Raw genomic sequence first — 17,888 nt, forward strand, 5'->3', positions numbered from 1 at the left:
GCTGACTGGCCTAGATGTAAGGGGAGTGGGAAGGAAACGGCCAGACAGGGCTTATATAAGGGCACCCACGATGATGGCAGAGGAAGGGGAATTCACCTCATCCCACAGTGGCAATAAAGCCAGGTGAACGCTAAGGAACAGAGGTCCAGAAAGCTCACTGAATTCTGAAAGACACTCTCCTTCCTTCTCAGTTTTGAGGGGACACAAGTAGCAGAGGGCGGGAGCAAAGCAATCTGTTAAAGCAGCAAGCAGTAGGATTAAGAACGCCTGTGTTGAGTCTAAACTGAAACTCCAGGGTTTTTGCCACTGCTCCCTCTAAGAACTTTCTTCTACTCCAGCCACACTGGCCTCCTCTTTGCCCTTCACAGAGCAATCAAGCCTTCCTCTCTGTGCCTTCACTAGTGTGGGAACCCTCACGAACGCCCCTCTGTCCATCTGGATGCCACCGGCCTCTGTCCCAACCATCCTACACCTTCCATCAAAACTTCCTTGAGGGTCAACTAACATCCACCCTTTCTGACAGTAAAAGCATTAATGACCTGGACCACCCTTTCCAGTCCCGAATTTATAAACTATTTTTGAAAATTTTCTAAACGACTTGCCATCACCAAGTTTTTAGAAACCATAATGGCAACCATAGGGTCCAGTTTCTAGGTGGGACCAGGTGATAACGGTTTCAAAGACCATGGTAGGAACTGACACAGCTCCCCCCCAGTATCCTTTTCCCCATTCTGTCCTTTCAGTCACTGATACTCACTGTTCACGCTACACTGCACCCCCACCCGATGCCAAGGTTTAAATGGGCACATGGCCATAGAGTTCAAGTGGGAAATTCTCGGTGTGGCTGTGTTTGGGCCAGTGGGATGGGACTGAAGGTGACTCATGTCATTTCCAGGTATGTCCTTCCCACGTTCTCCAACATCCCTTCTCCAGGATGGAATGTGGACTGTGGAAGCACAAGTGGTGGAGGTGAGCTGGAGAGCTTGGACCATGCTGATGAGGAGAAGACCCTAAGGCCTTGCTGCTCCAAGGTGGTCCAAGGACCTGCAGCTCCTGCACCACCAGGGAGCTGGTGACAAATGTGGAATCTGAGGTTCCCACCCCAGACCCCTCCCAGATGACCAGCTCAGAATCCTCATGCAGGTGACTGATATGTCCTCAAGCATGAGAAGCACTCCCCTGAGGGACTGACAGAAAAACAAAATAGAAGGACTATTGATGATGATCTCATGGAACAGGGCCGCCTTCCAGTCTTGGCCAACTTATCTCTGAACCATTCAGTAAGGGATAGAGCTTCCCCGTTTTAGAAGCCAAAGGCTGAACCGCTTGGCAGGCATACGTACTTAGTAAAGCAAGGATTCCTCCGAGAATGCCCAGAATGGCAGGGACCTGCAAGCCTGCCTCGGCGTATGGCGCCACCCTCTTGCAGTTGTTGGTGACCCCTTCACAGTCGCAGATGTACACATCTAGGGTGGTCACCTGGTCCTTGTTCTGGTTATCCATGAGCTTGAGATTTATTTTGTAGTCACCCAACTCTAAGGTTTTTTTCGGCTTCAAAATTAGAGATTCATGGGCTGAAGGAAGCAACAAAAATCAATGATTGGACAAGGGGAGAAAAAAGCCTCATTCTAGAATAAAATTATTAGGGTCAAGAAAATGGAGCTGCTTGGGTCACAGATTACTGGACAGTACTTAGCAGAATCAGATACCAGAAAGGAAAGGGCTCTTCGGTGCAACGCCTCAAATGTAGAAGGGGTAAGTGAACACACGTCAAACTGAAGGGTGGCATCTGGAAGTTAAGAAGGGAATTTCAGAAAGGGGGAGGGTAGGAGCAGGTATGGGAGCAGGGAAAGCATGTGGTCAAAGTTCCTGAAGTAAGATTCCAGTTCCCACCTTGGTCATTGTACTCAATGGTCCAGTTGACACTTGCCCCATGCGTTAGTTCTGCTGTGAAGGGAGATGTGTTGGGCGGAAGATCTGGGTCAATGATGTTGATGACATGAGGCTGTGGACTCTTCTGGCAGAAGTCCATATTTCGAGGTTCTGGTACAGGGCCATTGTCATTCACATCAGAGAGGATCAGGAGGAGGGTTCCCGTTCCAGTAGCAACTGGAGAACCTAAGAGAAAATACACAGGAAATACTACGGCTCAAGAATATTCATGGGGTGCCTGGGTGGCTCAGTGGGTTAAAGCCTCTGCCTTCGGCTCAGGTAACGATCTCAGTCTCCTGGGATTGAGCCCCGCATCAGGCTCTCTGCTCAGCAGAGAGCCTGCTTCCTCCTCTCTTTCTCTGCCTCTCTGCCTACTTGTGATCTCTGTCTGTCAAATAAATAAGTAAAATCCTTATTAAAAAAAAAAATTAAAAAAAAGAACATTCATGAAGCTCTACTGCCTCCCATCTGCCCAAATCCCAATCTTGGTTTGACTCCTTAGGGACCCACCAGCAGGGGCCCCCCTCCCCATCATGGGGCATCTTCACTTCAGCTCTGGCTGCTTTCTGACATGCTTTTCCCCTAGTCTGACAGCAATTATTCAAATTATGCTCACACAAAGGACACCCCCTTCCCTCTTCTACACATACCTTTATGCACACATTAAACTTTAACCCCTCTAAGACTTCCTCATTCCATTCCCCCCTACCCCACAATTCTCCCTTTTCAGAGCTTCTATGGCTTGAAGGTCATTATCAAAGGGTTGAACTTTTTATATTGCTGCAAGGTGCTTTCGAAAATAGATTGAGGGTAGAGGAAGACTTGGCCACTTCTGTGTGGATTTCTTTTACCTTCTGACATAGCACTTAGTATACACGGTGGTAGAAAAAGTAGACACTCAAGTATAACCATCAATGTTAGATTATTATGGAAAAAAAAACACAAGACTCTTACCTTGAACCTAGAAAGGGTTATACCTGGGTAGCAAGACTATAGTGCTGTTTTTTTTTTTTTTTAACCCTATAAAAAAATCGTGGTTAAAACAAACCACATAGCATAAAATTTACCATCTCAACCATTTTAAAGTTCACTTCACATTTTAGGTTCAACAATGTAAGTATATTCCCACTGCTGTGGAATAGCTCTCCAGAACCTTGTTATCTTACAAAACTCAAACTCAGTATCCATTTAACAACTACCTACTTTCCTTTTCCTCCCAGCCCCTGGTTACCACCATTCTACTTTGTCTCTATGAGTCAGACTGCTTTCAGACCTTAAGTAAGTGGAACCATAAAGTATTTGCCTTTTTGTGACATGGCCTTTACTTAGCATAATGCCCCCAAGATTCATTCAGGTTATAACTTGTGACAGGATGCCCTTCCTTTTTTAAGGCTTAACAATATTCACTGTATGCATACACCCATATTTTGTTTATACATCCATTAAATCTTTTTTATCTTATCATATGTATTTAAAAAATAGGTAGTGTCATTTACAACTTTTTTTCTTTTTTAAAGATTTTTATTTATTTATTTGACAGATCACAAGTAGGCAAGAGAGGCAGGCAGAGAGAGAGGAGGAAGCAGGCTCCCTGCTGAGGAGAGATCCCGATGCGGGTCTCGATCCCAGGACCCTGAGATCATGACCTGAGCAGAAGGCAGAGGCTTTAACCCACTGAGCCACCCAGGCACCCCTCTTTTTCTTTTTTTTAAAGATTTTATTTATTTATTTGACAGAGAGAGATACAGGGAAAGGGAACACGAGGCAAAGTGGGAGAGGGAAAAGCAGGCTTCCCGCCAAGCAGGGAGCCCGATGCAGGGCTACATCCCAGGACCCTGGCATCATGACATGAGCTGAAGGCAGATGCTTAATGACTGAGTCACCCAGGTACCCCTAAATTTTTTTCTAATTAAAAAAGAACTAATAGATTTTTTAAGAAGCCTCATTCTTCTTCCTCGTAGACCTTACATTAAAAAGTGCTGAGTGACGCACAAAGTGAAACTTAAAGGAATCATTCGCCACCATCATACCTGAGCCATGATTATGAGGTCAGGGGTCAGCAAACTAAGGTCTTCCAGGCAAATTAAGAAACATAGCTGTGCTCATTCCCCCTTTACAGATTACCTATGGATGTTTCTAGGCTGCAAAGGCAATCAAGACCACATGGCCCGTGGACACTAAAATACTTATTCCCTGGTCCTTCCTTTACAGAAAGTCTGCCAACCCATGTTCAAGAGCCATTTCCTCCACCTACTTCCAGGCCAGGCTGGAGAGTTTCTACGCAGCCAGTGACAGCCGGCCTGTGCGGCTGAAGCCATGGGCTAGCTTTCCCTTCAGGCAAAAGCATTCTGTGAATGGGACCCCATCATGGGCCTTACTTGTCCTGCTCTCTGCTTTTAACCTGATTAACTCCCACATACAGCTCCAGGAACAGGCTTTCGATTCTAAGTGAGGAGGCCAGGCTCGTTTGCCCCCGGCATGGTCACAATGCCATGGAGCCTGCATCATCCACCAGCCACCTGTCCAGCCCCATCACGGCCTAATCTGCCTTGCGGTGTTTTCAAGACTGTCTACTACCTCAGGAAGCTGGGGAGTTAGCGAGGGAAAGAGAATCCATCACAGTCCCAGGGAGCGAGCAGTTTCTAACAGTAATTCTGTTTCTAAATAGCCAGCCAAGGGAAACACTTGCACACAGAGGTCATGGACAAGGAGGTTTCCTTATGAAATTCATGGGAGTATCGAGTAAGTGGAAACCACCCCAAGTGTTCTTTGATGTGTGAATGATTAAAGTATGCTATGTCCAGATAACATTAATACGAAGAGATAGATTTATAAGGTGTCAAAATATATCTGGGTCTTTAAGACACATTATCAATAATAATAAACTAAATAGCAAATAAATTAACTTTCATTTAAATCAACATATACAAAATAATAGTTGTTTAAGGTTTTTTAAAAGATTTTTGTTTACTTATTTGATAGAGAGCAAGCAAGAAAGGGAACACAAGCAGGGGAGTGGAAGAGGAAGAAGCAGGCTTCCTGCTGAGCAGTGAACATGATACAGGGCTCAATCCCAGGACCCTGGCCAGGATCATGACCTAAGCCAAAGCCAGACGCTTAACAACTGAGCCACCCAGGCACCCCCAAAATAATGGTTTTTGTAATAAAAACAAAACTAGGCTGTAAACTAGATAGTGGCTTTATAATAAACTCTTTTTTTTTTATAAACATATATTTTTATCCCCAGGGAATAAACTCTATTTCTATATGCATGTAAATGTATTCAAATACACAGTCTGGAAGGAGCCACATTTCACTATTAATGATGAGGATAAAAATTATGATAGTCCTTATAGAGCATACACTCTTCTAGGGCACTTTTACATAAATGAACTCATTAAAAATCCAGATGAGGTATTATCATTTTACCAGATACAGGAACAGAGGGACATAAGCTTTTGTCTTAGGATCCAGACCAAGGCAGTCTGGCTCCCGTGGGGAAGGAGTGGGTTCAGGTATAATTATTTGTACTTTGAAAATCATATGCCTTTCTTTAAGAATACAAGGAAAAGAATGAACTCTGGCCTCCAAAAGCAGGCTATGGGGCAATGGAGCACACTAGCCAGGAGGGTGAGATGGCAAAGGTCACACACTAAGGGCAGCCTTACCGTTGTCAACGGCTATAATGATGGCCTCGTACGTGCTGTTCTTCACATGCTCCGTGTCCTCTCTGTCCAGCTCAGCCCGAGTGAAAATGGCACCAGATTCTGGATTAATCTCCAGCCAACCGGCAGCATCTCTCCAAATCCGGTACCTGAGAAGGCACAAACTCTGCCTTAGAACAGTACACTGAACAGCACCTAGGTGAAGAAGGCTAAGGGTCCTCATCGCTCACTGATCCCATCTACAGCAAAGTATGACCATCCATGTCCCCTTCAAGTTGCAGACCTCACGTTCTTTCACTCAGAAATGCTTCAGCGTGTTAGCCCCTAAGAACAGAGGCATTTTCTTACATGACGATGATTTAATTTCAGGAAATAGAACTTTGATATCATACTCTTATTTAATATATGGCACATATTTAAATTGTCCATTTCCCCAAAACTGTCCTCCAGAACATCCCTGCCCAGATTCTGGATCCATCCATGCCTGACATTTAGACGTCATGTTTCCCTAATTTGGAACTAGTCCTTAGCCTTTCTTTTCTTTCTCAACACTTTTTGGAAAGTGTAGGCCAGGGGTGCCTGAGTAGGGCAGTCAGTTAAGCACCTGACTCTTGGTTTCTGCTCAGGTCATGACTGGTCATGAGATCAAGCCCCACATCCAGCTCTACACTCAGCACGAGTCTGCTTGAGTGTCTTTCTCCCTCTCCCTCTGCTCCTCCCCCCAGTTCTCTTTCTCTGAAGTAAGTAAAAAAAATCTTACAGCACCAACAACAAAAAAGTAAAGTATAGGCCACTTGTTTTGTAGAAAGCCCCTCAATTTGGGTTGGTCTGATCATTACCCCCTAAGTAGTTTCTTTTTTCTTATTTTTATTTAAAAAAAAATTTTTTTTTAAGATTTTATTTATTTATTTGAGACAGAGCAAGAGAGCAGGAGCAGGGGAGCAGAGTGAGAGGGAGAAGCAGGCTCCTCGTTGAGCAGGGAGCCCGATGCAGGGCTCGATCCCAGGATCCCAACCTGAGCTGAAGGCAGATGCTTAATGACTAAGCTACCCCGGCACCCCTCCCTCCTAAGCAGTTTCACATTATATGAGGGAAGGGGAAGCAAGAACAGTGTGGAGATAATGTGTGTCCTCGTCGTATCCATCAGATTAGGAGGCACGTGAGAGCTATCCTTTTCTTGGCGATGTTCACTTCCATCACTTGGGGAAGTGACAGGCAATCAGAACTCTTTACAGCAAAGGTACCTTTTTTCTTACGGTAATTAATCTATGACCTGAGAGGAGAAAATGTCACAATAGCCTGTTCACCGAAGTTTCATCCAAGAAATTTAACATCTACGGACAATTCTTGCCTGAAGCAATGAATACTATCTTATGTGTGTGTATGTGTGTTTTAAGATTTATTATTTGTCAGAGAGAGAGAGAGAGAAAGCACAAGCAAGGGAAGCAGCAGACAGAGGGAGAAGCCGACTTCCTGCTGAGCAAGAAGCGTGATGTAGGACTCAATCCCAGGATTCTGGGATTATCACCTGAGTGGGAGGCAGACGCTTACCCAACTGAGCCACCCTGATGTCCTGAGCCTTTTCTTTTGGTTTGTTTAATATTTTATTTATTTATTTGACAGAGAGAGAGAAAGACAGTGAGAGAGGGAACACAAGCCAGGGGAGTGGGAGAGGGAGAAGCAGGCTTCTTGCTGAGCAGGGAGCTCGACCCAGGACTCGATCCCAGGACCCCTGGGATCCAGACCTGAGCTGAAGACAGACACAACCAACTAAGCCACCCAGGCACCCCCTCATCCTATGTGTTATTTAAAAGCAGACTCTTTCAGACCAGTTACCCAAGGGGTACGGTAGCTCACAAACAGTGGCAACATGCCCCCCAGCACCCCTACCATGAGCATGAGGAGGTCTGGGCTGACACAGGGGCCCGAGGGTGGGATGCAATACTGGCCTATTTTGGTAGGTGCTAGAGAGGCTCAAGCTCCTTCCGGTCTTACACAGCGAGAAAAAAGTTTTACTCAAAAAATCCTGTTAAGCTACACCTTATTAGGTATACCAGAAACATTCAGTCAGAGAAAACAAAGCCATGAAAGACAGAGATGGGGCGTCTGGGTGGCTCAGTTGGTTAAGCTTCTGCCTTCGGCTCAGGTCACGATCTCAGGGTCCTGGGATCAAGCCTGCAGTTGGGCTCCCTGCTCAGTGGGAGCCTGCCTCTCCCTCTCCCTCTGCCTTCCCCCCACCATGTGCTCTATATAAATAAAATTTTTAAAAAGAAAAGAAGAAAAACAGATACACTGCTCAGTTATCTGCCTGGGTCATGGAAAGACTCGGAAAAGGAAACAAATAACTTAAGGACACAAGGGCCTTGGATACCTGTATGTACATCCTCACCTCTTTACAAGTGCAAAGCCTTGAACAACAGAGTGGTCTTTACTCCAGGGGTAAGGGCCTCTACACACAATAGTAACACTTGGTCCCTGCACTTGGTCCAAGAGAAGGTTGTTGTTGTTGTTTAAAGATTTATTTATTTATTTGTCAGAGACAGAATGCACACACGCACACTAAGGGAGAAGCAGACTCCCCACTGAGCAAGGAGCCTGATGAAGGACTCGATCCCAGGACCCTGAGATCACGACCTGAGCCGAAGGCAGGCACTTAACCGACTAAGCCACCCAGCTGCCCCTCAAACAGAAATTTAGAATTGCCCATCTCACTACTGCAAGCGAAGATGTCAACCCAGCCTTGAAACCACACACTCCAAGTCTTCATCACTGAACAAAAGCCCAACAAAGTTGTCCCTGGTTTTCCACTCTACTTTTCAAGTTTGATTATAAACACATCTTACGAAGGGCGCCTGAATGGCTTAGCTGGTTAAGCATCCGACTTTTGATCTTAACACAGGTCTTCACCTCAGGGCTGTGGGTTCAAATCCCACCTCAGGCTCCCCACTCAGTGGGGAGTCTGCTTCAAATTCTCTCTCCCCGACTTCTCCAGCCCCTTTCTCTCTAAAGTAACTAAATAAAATCGTTAGAAACATAAATAAAAGCACACACTACGTTAGTGGGGCACCACATGTTGTAGGGTCTGTTGCTTTCCGGACTGTGGGGTGTGGCTTGGGGCGCCCAGCCGTGGCTCTGCACCACACTATCTCTGTGGGACTCAAAAAAGACCACGAGGTGACTAAGAATGTGTGGAGGCCAAGGTATAGCCGCTGCAGCAGGCACCCCGTGAGGGACACCAAGTTCGTGCAGGGCAGGACCCGAGAAGGTTGTGCCTCTGGCCTACGTGAACAGCGTGCCATGTGAGCAGCTCAAGGTCTCCAAGAACAAGTGCACCCTCAGTTCATCAGGTAAAGGGTGAGGAAACACATCCATGCCAAGAGGAAGACAGAGGAGCTCAACCATGTCCTGGTGGCCACAAGGAAAGTGGCAGCCAAGAAGGACCGAACCCCTCCCCTCTGTACATAAGAAAGCCTTTTTGGAACTTGGAATGCGCACACACACACACACACACAAGTTATTGGCCCTTTTATTTTTGACCACTTAGAAGCAATCTTCAGATTATGACCAGTATCTTGAATGTATGGATGAAATGAAAGTATTTCATGTATTTTAAGATTTTATTTTATTTTTTAAAAGATTTTATTTATTTATTTGACAGACAGAGCTCACAAGTAGGCGGAGAGGCAGGCAGAGAGTGAGAGGGAAGCAGGCTCCCTGCTGAGCAGAGAGCCTGACGCGGGGCTCAATCCCAGGACTATGGGATCATGACCCAAGCCGAAGGCAGAGGCTTTAACCCACTGAGCCACCCAGGCGCCCCTTAAGATTTTATTTTTAAGTAATCTCCACACCCAATGTGGAGCTCAAACTCACAAGCCCAAGATCAAGAGTGACATACTCCACTGACTGAGCCAGTCAGGTGACGCTGAAATTACAGTCTATTTTAAAGCAAATCCCAGATGCAGAAGATTTCTCCTCTGGGGATGCCTGGGTGGCTCAGTTGTTAGGCGTCTGCCTTCGGCTGGGATCAAGCTCCCAGCGTCCTGGGATGGAGCCCCTCATCAGGCTCTCTGCTCAGCGGGAAGCCTGCTTCTCCCTTTCTAGCTGCCCCCTGCTTTTGTTCCCCCTCTTGCTATCTCTCTCTGTCATAAATAAATACAATCTTTAAAAAGATTTCTCCTCTAAATACCTTAGCACATATCTTGTATAGGAAAAGTTAAAAAAAAAAAAAAAACAATCAGAATGCCACTAACACATCTTACAAAAACAATTACTTAACGTCATTTAATGCCAACTCCATGTTCAAGTATCTCGAATTGACTCAAGGGTGTCTTTATAGTTGGACTGTTGAATCTATATGCAAGCGTAGTCTACACATTACCCTTGGATCATCTGCCTGTTAGTACTCTCTTCCTGCACAGCAGTCCCCCTTCCCTTTTGCCATTCATTCATTTCATGGAAAACAGTGCCATTTGTCACAGAGTTGCTACATTCTGTGTTTGGCTGACTGCCTCCTTGTGGCATTTAAGTAGTTTCTTCATTCTCTGCATTTTTTTTTTTTAAGATTTTATTTATTTATCTGACAGAGAGAGAGAGAGATCACAAGTAGGCAGAGAAGCAAGTTGAGAGAAGGGGAAGCAGGCTCCCTGCTGAGCAGAAAGCCCACTGCGGGGCTCAATCCCAGGACCCTGAGATCATGACCTGAGCTGAAGGCAGACGCTTTAACCCACTGAGCCACCCAGGCACCCCATTCTCTGCATTTCTTCAAAATCAGATCCTATTGTTTGACTACATCCCATCCCAACTTTTGTTTTCTCCAAAACCATTTCCTCAGTGGCACTGTGTGCACGCCGCTGATCACATGAGGTGGCTGGCACGTTATGTCGTGCTGTCCTTGCCTTTTTTTTTGTAATAGTTAATGTTAAAATCGATCAGAAGGTTTTGGTGTTATTAGTCTCCATTGAAAATTTCCCCGTCATCCTTGATCTAAGGACTCAGTTCTAGCAGCCTTTAAGATCACTACCTGCCCCCTTTGTTTAGTTCATTCCGTAGAGGGCACAAGCACCGTCTAGAGGTATTCAGGAGCTCTTTCCCTCAGTACAGAATCGGCATAAAAAGTCTCCAGAATAGAAGCACCTGGGTGGCTTAGTCGGTACAGCATCTGCCTTTGGCTCAGGTCATGATCCCAGGGTGCTAGAATCAAGCCCCACATAAGGCTCCATGCTCAGCAGGGAGTCTGCTTTCCCCTCTCTCTCTGCCTCTCCCTGCTGCTCGTCTCTCTTGCTCTCTCAAATAAATGGATAAAATTTTTTAAAAATTCCCAGAATAACCTTAAAAGTTGAAGTCACACTTAAAAAATCTTTTTGTTTGAAGTTTAGTAAGTGAAAAGCACTGATACTAAAACACAAACACCCCTCAAAATAAGAACATACTCAATTAGTAAGTAAGACGGTACTCCAGATTTGTAGAACGTTTTTCTAAATAGTTCATTGTTACAGTTTTCCTCTAAAGCAAATATTAACAGTTAGGAACCTCTCTGTGAAGAGGAAGTGGGCTCATTGGCCAAGCCCGGCTACCCCTGGAAATCACACTATTACTAACAAAGACACACGTGTCATGTTGGGATTTGGGCTCTAATAACTTTTTCCTAGCCAAATCCAGCCCTCAAAAAATGAGGGACGTTCTTTGTCATACATGGTCGTGGGTGCTGCTGTTGGTTTCCACATGTGTTTTCAACGTAGGTGGGTGTGATCTAGATTACAGAGGCGCCTTCCAGTTTAAAAGGAGAGGAAATAGTGAGCTACTTATAACGCAACACCATTCATTTCAATTAAAAGCACATTCCTGCCTCACTACATGACCTTGAAGAGAAGAAGCACAGTAAATCTAGAATGGCTATCTATGGAGGGAGTAGAAAAGATGTGAGGAATGGGAATTAAAAAAAAAAAGGGGGGGGCCAAAAGAGAAGGGTCTTGCACAGACCAACGATGATAAAGCTCTATGAACTAAGTATTTTATACACATGCACACAAACGTGCACACACACACACACACACACACACACACACACAGTTGCTGCCAGTCTGTTGAAAATTTCTCAAACTTACGTTATGCTCTGTTCCATGAACTGGTCCGGGTCTTTGGCAGTGTAAGACGTGATTTCCAGGCCCACGCCGAAGTCTTCAGGTATGCGCACTTCCTTTGGGCAAGGCACAAAGACGGGGGCTTCATTCACGTCCTCCACGTCCACAGTGACAGTGGCCGTGGAGGTGGAGAGAATGACCTCAAACGGGGCTACATTCACGACAGTCACATACAGAATATACTGCCGCTTGGCCTCGAAATCCAAGCCCTAAGAAGCAGAAACAAAAGGGGTTAACGAATACATTCTTTGTTAGTGTTTAAAAAAAAAAAAAAGACATGCTTAACTACTGCTGTGGCTGGCACTATGTCATGGTTCTCTGATCTGGCTGTGTTAGGAAGAAGTTAACTTGAGAACTTCTGAAGAAAATAAAGGCCTACACCCTGACCCAGTAAACAATAATCTCCCCGGCTGGGGGGGGGGGCAGGATGTAGATGTTTTTCAAAAGCTAACACGCAACCATATTAAAGATAAGAACCCTAGAGGAACTTGTGTGGCTCAGTCGTTAAGTGTCTGCCTTCAACTCAGGTCACAATCCCAGGGTCCTGGAATTGAGCCCCACATCAGGCTCCCAGCTCAGTGGAAAGCCTGTTTTCCCTCTCCCACTCCCCCTGCTTGTGTTCCTGCTCTCACCGTCTCTCTCTCTCTCTAATAAATAAAATCTTTAAAATAAATAAAAAGAGGTTAAGAACCCTAGCAGAGAGTAACAAACTATGTGAAGCCTAAGTGACTCTTAATCTCACAAAACAAACTGAGGGTTGCTGGGCAGAGGGGGGTTGGGAGAGGGGGGGTTATGGACATTGGGTAGGGTATGTGCTATGGTGAGTGCTGTGAAGTTTGTAAACGTGGAGATTCACAGACCTGTACCCCTGGGGGAAAAAAAATATATATATATATATGTTTATAAAAAATAAAATTATCAAAAAAAAACTATGTGAAGCCTTGAACAGCACAACCCAGTGAGCAAACACTAGCACCTTAAGTCATCTACTATCCAAGACTAGTAAGAACGTTGGTATCCTATGTGACATGTGGTCCGTGCGGGAACAGATGGACAGAAGACCCTGCTCCTGACCTCGCTGACCTCAATTAAGTTTAGTGACAACATGCAGTTCAGATATCAACCAGCAACAAGGTCAAAGTCCAGGTGGGCCATTTCCCAGCTGTATGGTCCAGGCAACTACATCTCTGGGTCTGTTTCCACACCCAGATACATAGGAAAAGGAACTAGTATGTAGAGCTGCTTTAAAGAATAAACTGGAAATTTTTGTGCGGGACGTCGTGTATGGTAGGGGTTCGTTTTAGTGGTTTCTTTTGTTAGTAGCATAGAATATGTTGACATCAGTGTTCGGTGGGAGATAAGGTTATGTAGAAAAGGTGCGGCAGAAACGAACGGTCTTGCTCGCCTACTCAACAGGAAGTCTACGTTTGGGGGCTGAACCAGAGATCTGCTTACTTTGAATAACTTTGACAAGAGAATCACTCAACTTCTTAGTTTTCAGGTTTCCAAGACATCTTTCAAAAAGTCATGTGTCCCACTTCTAAAATAATCCAGCAAAATAGCAGAGACCAGTAAACCCTTCTTTCTTCTCATTTGCCAAATGGCTATGGGGGTAGGCAAATGTTTCAGGGAGAAAGCCTTTCAAAACAGATGGTACTTTCTTTCTCCTTGATTTCAAGAGGCTGCGTAGGAGCTTCTCACATGTGCCTGAAGAGTTGCTGCAAATCCCAAATGGCTCACCAGAACCTGGGACAGCTGCCCACTCCTAACCCACCAACGCCATGCTACTCTACTTCTGAAAGGACACTGAGGGACAAGGGAGCAGGCAGCTGGCTGAGATGTCAGTTTCTGCATCTTGCCAGGCACCATACAAACCTTAGCTGTTTTCAAAATGCCGTCGTTGGTTACTGGGTCTGTGGTGACAACAAACTTCTCATCGTTATTGTTCAAAATGGTGTACACGGCCTGCCATGCTGGGGTATTGGGGACATCGTCATCAGTCACTTTGAGTACGGCGATTTCAACGTTGGCCTTGTTCTCAGGCACCCGCCCCTGGTACTACAGAGCAAAGGAGATGAGTCACTTATGACATCCTGACACCTAATAGATGAGCCAGGTCCATGAGAGCTAAAGGAATCCTTTCAAGCAGAGTCTTGGAGAAGAGCCGACTTCACCGGCAGAGCCCCTACTTCCTGTTGGGGGAGCAGCTAATACTGCTCAAGGTGCCTCATCCTTCATCCACATCCTTGCGTCCACTTTCCAAGGATCTGACTACCTGAGCCCCTCAGCACACTCCAGCCCAGCTGCTGACTGATGGTAACCAAACTCAAGACATTGTGGCTTATCCACTACTCCTCTCCTCTCCCACCATTCCTAGTGGCACCGAATATTTTCATAAACAGAAATCTGGTCAGTATGGTCCTCTGCTTAAAACCCTTGATGACATTCCCTTGCACCAGGATAAATACTAAAATTCTTATTCCATCTACAAGGCCTATAGGACCCAACCTCATTTGGTTCACTACCCAGCCTGTTTTTCAGTTCTTGACAATTTTTTATTGATTCAGGGCATTTTGCATATGGTGATCCCTCTGCCTAGAACACTTTTCCACTGCCCCCTATCCCACACTGGACAACCTCCTTTCAAGTCCTACCTTCCTATTATCATGGCTATTTCATATCTAATGAGACTGATGTACACTTCACCACTTCTTGAGATGCAAACCTAACATAGGACTAAGAACGTAGAATACTAAATGGGGTAAAGCCAACCACAAATTTACTGAGAAAACCAGAAAAGTACGTAAAACTTTGGGTTGGAATCAAGGGAAAAACCTGTTCACAGCTGAAAGGAGTCATTGGTTTCTAACAAAAATCTCCTGAAGACTCTACTAATACAAAGGTCAGTTTCTAGAAAAACTAGAACTGCACGAAAGCCCGTTAGGCAGGAGAAATGGGCAGGATGGAAGGCCAGGAGGTGTGGGGGTGGCCGGTCTGCAGCAGGCATGTCTGGCCTAGCAGGTGCAGCTCAGGCCCAGGCCCCTCGGGTGGGAGCAGGCTGCAAGAAACCTAGAGCAGAGGTTGGTAGTGCGTTCACTCTAAGCCCTGGCTTTCTAGTCAGTGTCTAAGATGCTGATGCTTTCCTCAGACCAGACCTTTCAAGTCTTACTATAAACATCATGGCCTTTGTGAAGCCTTTTTGTACTCACAATGCCTAGATTAGGGTGGCAGTTACTGCTAATTGCCTAGTAAATATCCACTCACCCCTTCTTCACGAATTATATTGTTGGGGGCAGCAATGTGCCCAGACAAAATATTTTATTTCCCATCCTCCTCCAAGACAGCAACTGCTAGTAAGGTAAAGGAGGGGCGCCTGGATGGCTCAGTGGGTTGAGCCTCTGCCTTTGGCTCAAGTCATGATCCCAGGGTCCTGGGATCGAGCCCCGCATTGGGCTCTCTGCTCGGCAGGGAGTCTGCTTCCCCCCTCTCTCTGCCTGCTTCTCTGCCTACTTGTGATCTCTCTGTCAAATAAATAAATAAAATCTTAAAAAAAAAAAAAAAGAGGTAAAGGAAACTTGTGGGATGGAACTAAGAAGCCTTGATTTAGCAGCAATGCCTTTTGCTCACCATGCCCTTGCCTCCTCCCTGAATGAAGCACAGAGACAGCTGGAGCTGCAGCAGCCATCTGGGGCCATCGAGGATGGAAGCCATGCCTCAACGATGGTGGGACAGCAAGATGAAGGAGTTTCCACTGAGAGTGTATAGATACTCTAGCTCTTGGCTCTTTGTGACACAAGAGAAAGTTTACCTTATTTGTTTAAGGTACAAGAGTCAAGTCTCTGTTACTAACCACTGAGATTATTTCTAACTAACGTATTAATATTTAGCATTCTTTCATGTGGCTTTTAGTACCTTCTATCCATCTCCATTTAATTGCACACTACAGTCTGTACAGGTTGTCCAACATCTCCCTAACTAGACTATCAGCTCCAATGAGAACAGAGGTTTTGTCTTATTGTGATAGTATCTCCAGTATGTAACACAATTCCTGTTATAAACGTAGAAAATACTTGTTCAGTGAATAACCAAAACCTGCAAAGATTTGCCAGCAGGATGCACAACATGAGGACATGAGCTCAACCGGTGCCTTTTTTTTTTTTTTTTCTTTTTAAACTGCTCTCTTGAACTCACAACCCCAAGATCAAGAGTTTTGTGTTCCACGGACTGAGCCAGGCAGGTGCCCCCAGGTGCCATCTGCAACTCTGCAAACCTGGGTCAACAGGGTCCACGCTGAGGAGGACAGACACGACTCCCATTCCCAATCTGCTTGTGTCTGAAAGCTCACTAGTCTGGGGAAAATCTACAAAGGGTTCACCCATGAGCAGCTGCAAAGCCAGGGAGGACCTTTCTCTGGAAACCATCCAGGGGGCTGCAGAATTACCGTGGTGGGCTGGAAGACGGGGGCGTTATCGTTGATGTCCGTGATCGTGATCAGAGCCGTTGCGGTTGTACTTAACCCTTCACCTTGCAGGTCGGCAGCCTCGACCACCAGGGTGTACATGGGAATTTTCTGCAGAGATCAAAACCTGTGAGTCAGGACCAACAGCCACATCAAGCCCAGCCCAGGACATGGAAACCGTTTATTTGATCATTTGCTTCAATGCCAGCCTGCCTTCTAGGTATAAAACCTCAAGAGAGCTGTTTAGATGCAAAGCTCAGATCGTAAACATAAAGCAGCAAATGGCCTCAGCAGAGCTTTGTACTGTCCATGTGATTTAAGCTGATGTGTTTGCCCTCAACCCCCTCCAGAACCTCTTGACCCCTGACCTCCCGGTCCAGGCCGGTGGTGAGCACGCTGATGACTCCTGTGTCCTTGTTGATAGTGAACATCATGCTGCTGGGCAGGAGGGGGTCTTGGGTGACGATGCGGTAAGCAATGGCGGCGTTGTAGGTGTTCACGTCGTCATCCGCATCTGTGGCCGTGACCTGCATCACAGAGGTGCCTGGAAGTGGTGAGGGAGAGAAAGAGTCGGTTCGGCTGCACTTTGATTCTGGTCAACACAGCTCCGCTCGGTTCTGTCCAGAGTGTTAAAAGAGGAGCCCTAGGGATGGTGCTGTGTTATGGCTCCATTCTCTGACTTCCAAAAATTTTTACCAAAGTGGTAGGGGAGGAAAAAAGCATTCCATCCAGTGAGCAGTGTTCCAATGACTCTGCTTTTCCAACAATTTGGGATGCGGGCTGGAGGTGAGGACGATGGGGAATAAAGAACCTTCAACTAAACGCTGTTCCCTGTCTCTCATACTGAGTGAATGAGGTGAAAAACAGGAAAAGATCCCACCAATATCCCCACGTGGTGTCGGAGGCACAGCTTCACCAGAGAGAATGGTCACGAGAGATCACAGCCTTCAAGGTGGCAGAGAATACTTACAGCACATGCGAGGGCCAAAGGACTAGTGCCCATGACATCAACAGAATTCCTCAGAGCTCCACAGGAAAAGGACAAATAGTCCAAGGGTAAAATGGAGCAAAAGACTTGAAGAGACAAGTCATGAAGAAGAAACCCGAATGGCCAGCAAACATAGAAAATGCTAATAGCCCATTAATAAATCAGAGACATGCCATTTAAAATTGTACAGAGATACCAAGTGCACACTCAACAAAGCTAAAAAGTCTAACAATTCTAGGATATCGACTGCTGGCGGGAATGTCAAGTGGTTCAACCACTAGTCACACTGAACAGGCACGTACCCCATATAACCGAGCAATCCGCCATTATGGACACACACCCTGGACAAAGCTTTGTGAGTACGCATCAAGTCATATATTAAAGAATGTTCTGAGAACACTATTTTGAACAGCGAAAAACTGAAACAAGCTCAAGTTCCCTCAACAGGGGAATAAAGGGCTTTCTATAAATATAAAAATAATAAATATGATGCAGCAATGAGAATGGATGACCTTGGACTGCTACGGGCACCAACACGAAGAACTTTATGTCCATAAAGCTGAAGGAGACAAGCACATCACAGAAATACATGTAGAGTGTGATTCCATGTATACAAAATCTGAAAACATGCCAAAAAACCCAGATATTATAGAGGGGTACATACACACATGATGCACAAGATAAGGGGAAGCAAAGGAATGACT

General features: G+C 45.6%; 1 protein-coding gene across 1 annotated transcript in view; it reads right to left on the minus strand.

Annotated features, from left to right (window-relative positions):
• Positions 1 to 17,888, minus strand: part of CDH1 (cadherin 1) — an 83,736-nt gene that overhangs the window by 6,113 nt on the left and 59,735 nt on the right. Inside the window, exons 7-13 of the mRNA XM_032854102.1 lie at positions 16,565 to 16,740; positions 16,179 to 16,307; positions 13,613 to 13,795; positions 11,702 to 11,946; positions 5,601 to 5,746; positions 1,894 to 2,118; positions 1,344 to 1,574 (exon numbers count right to left, since the gene is read on the minus strand). Of these exons, the coding sequence (XP_032709993.1) occupies positions 1,344 to 1,574; positions 1,894 to 2,118; positions 5,601 to 5,746; positions 11,702 to 11,946; positions 13,613 to 13,795; positions 16,179 to 16,307; positions 16,565 to 16,740 (1,335 nt within the window). The remainder of the gene's footprint in view (positions 1 to 1,343; positions 1,575 to 1,893; positions 2,119 to 5,600; positions 5,747 to 11,701; positions 11,947 to 13,612; positions 13,796 to 16,178; positions 16,308 to 16,564; positions 16,741 to 17,888) is intronic.

This window comes from Lontra canadensis, unplaced genomic scaffold, assembly GCF_010015895.1.
Source record: "Lontra canadensis isolate GAN:19392208 unplaced genomic scaffold, GSC_riverotter_1.0 scaffold8, whole genome shotgun sequence".
In the NCBI taxonomy this organism is placed as follows: Eukaryota; Metazoa; Chordata; class Mammalia; order Carnivora; family Mustelidae; genus Lontra; species Lontra canadensis.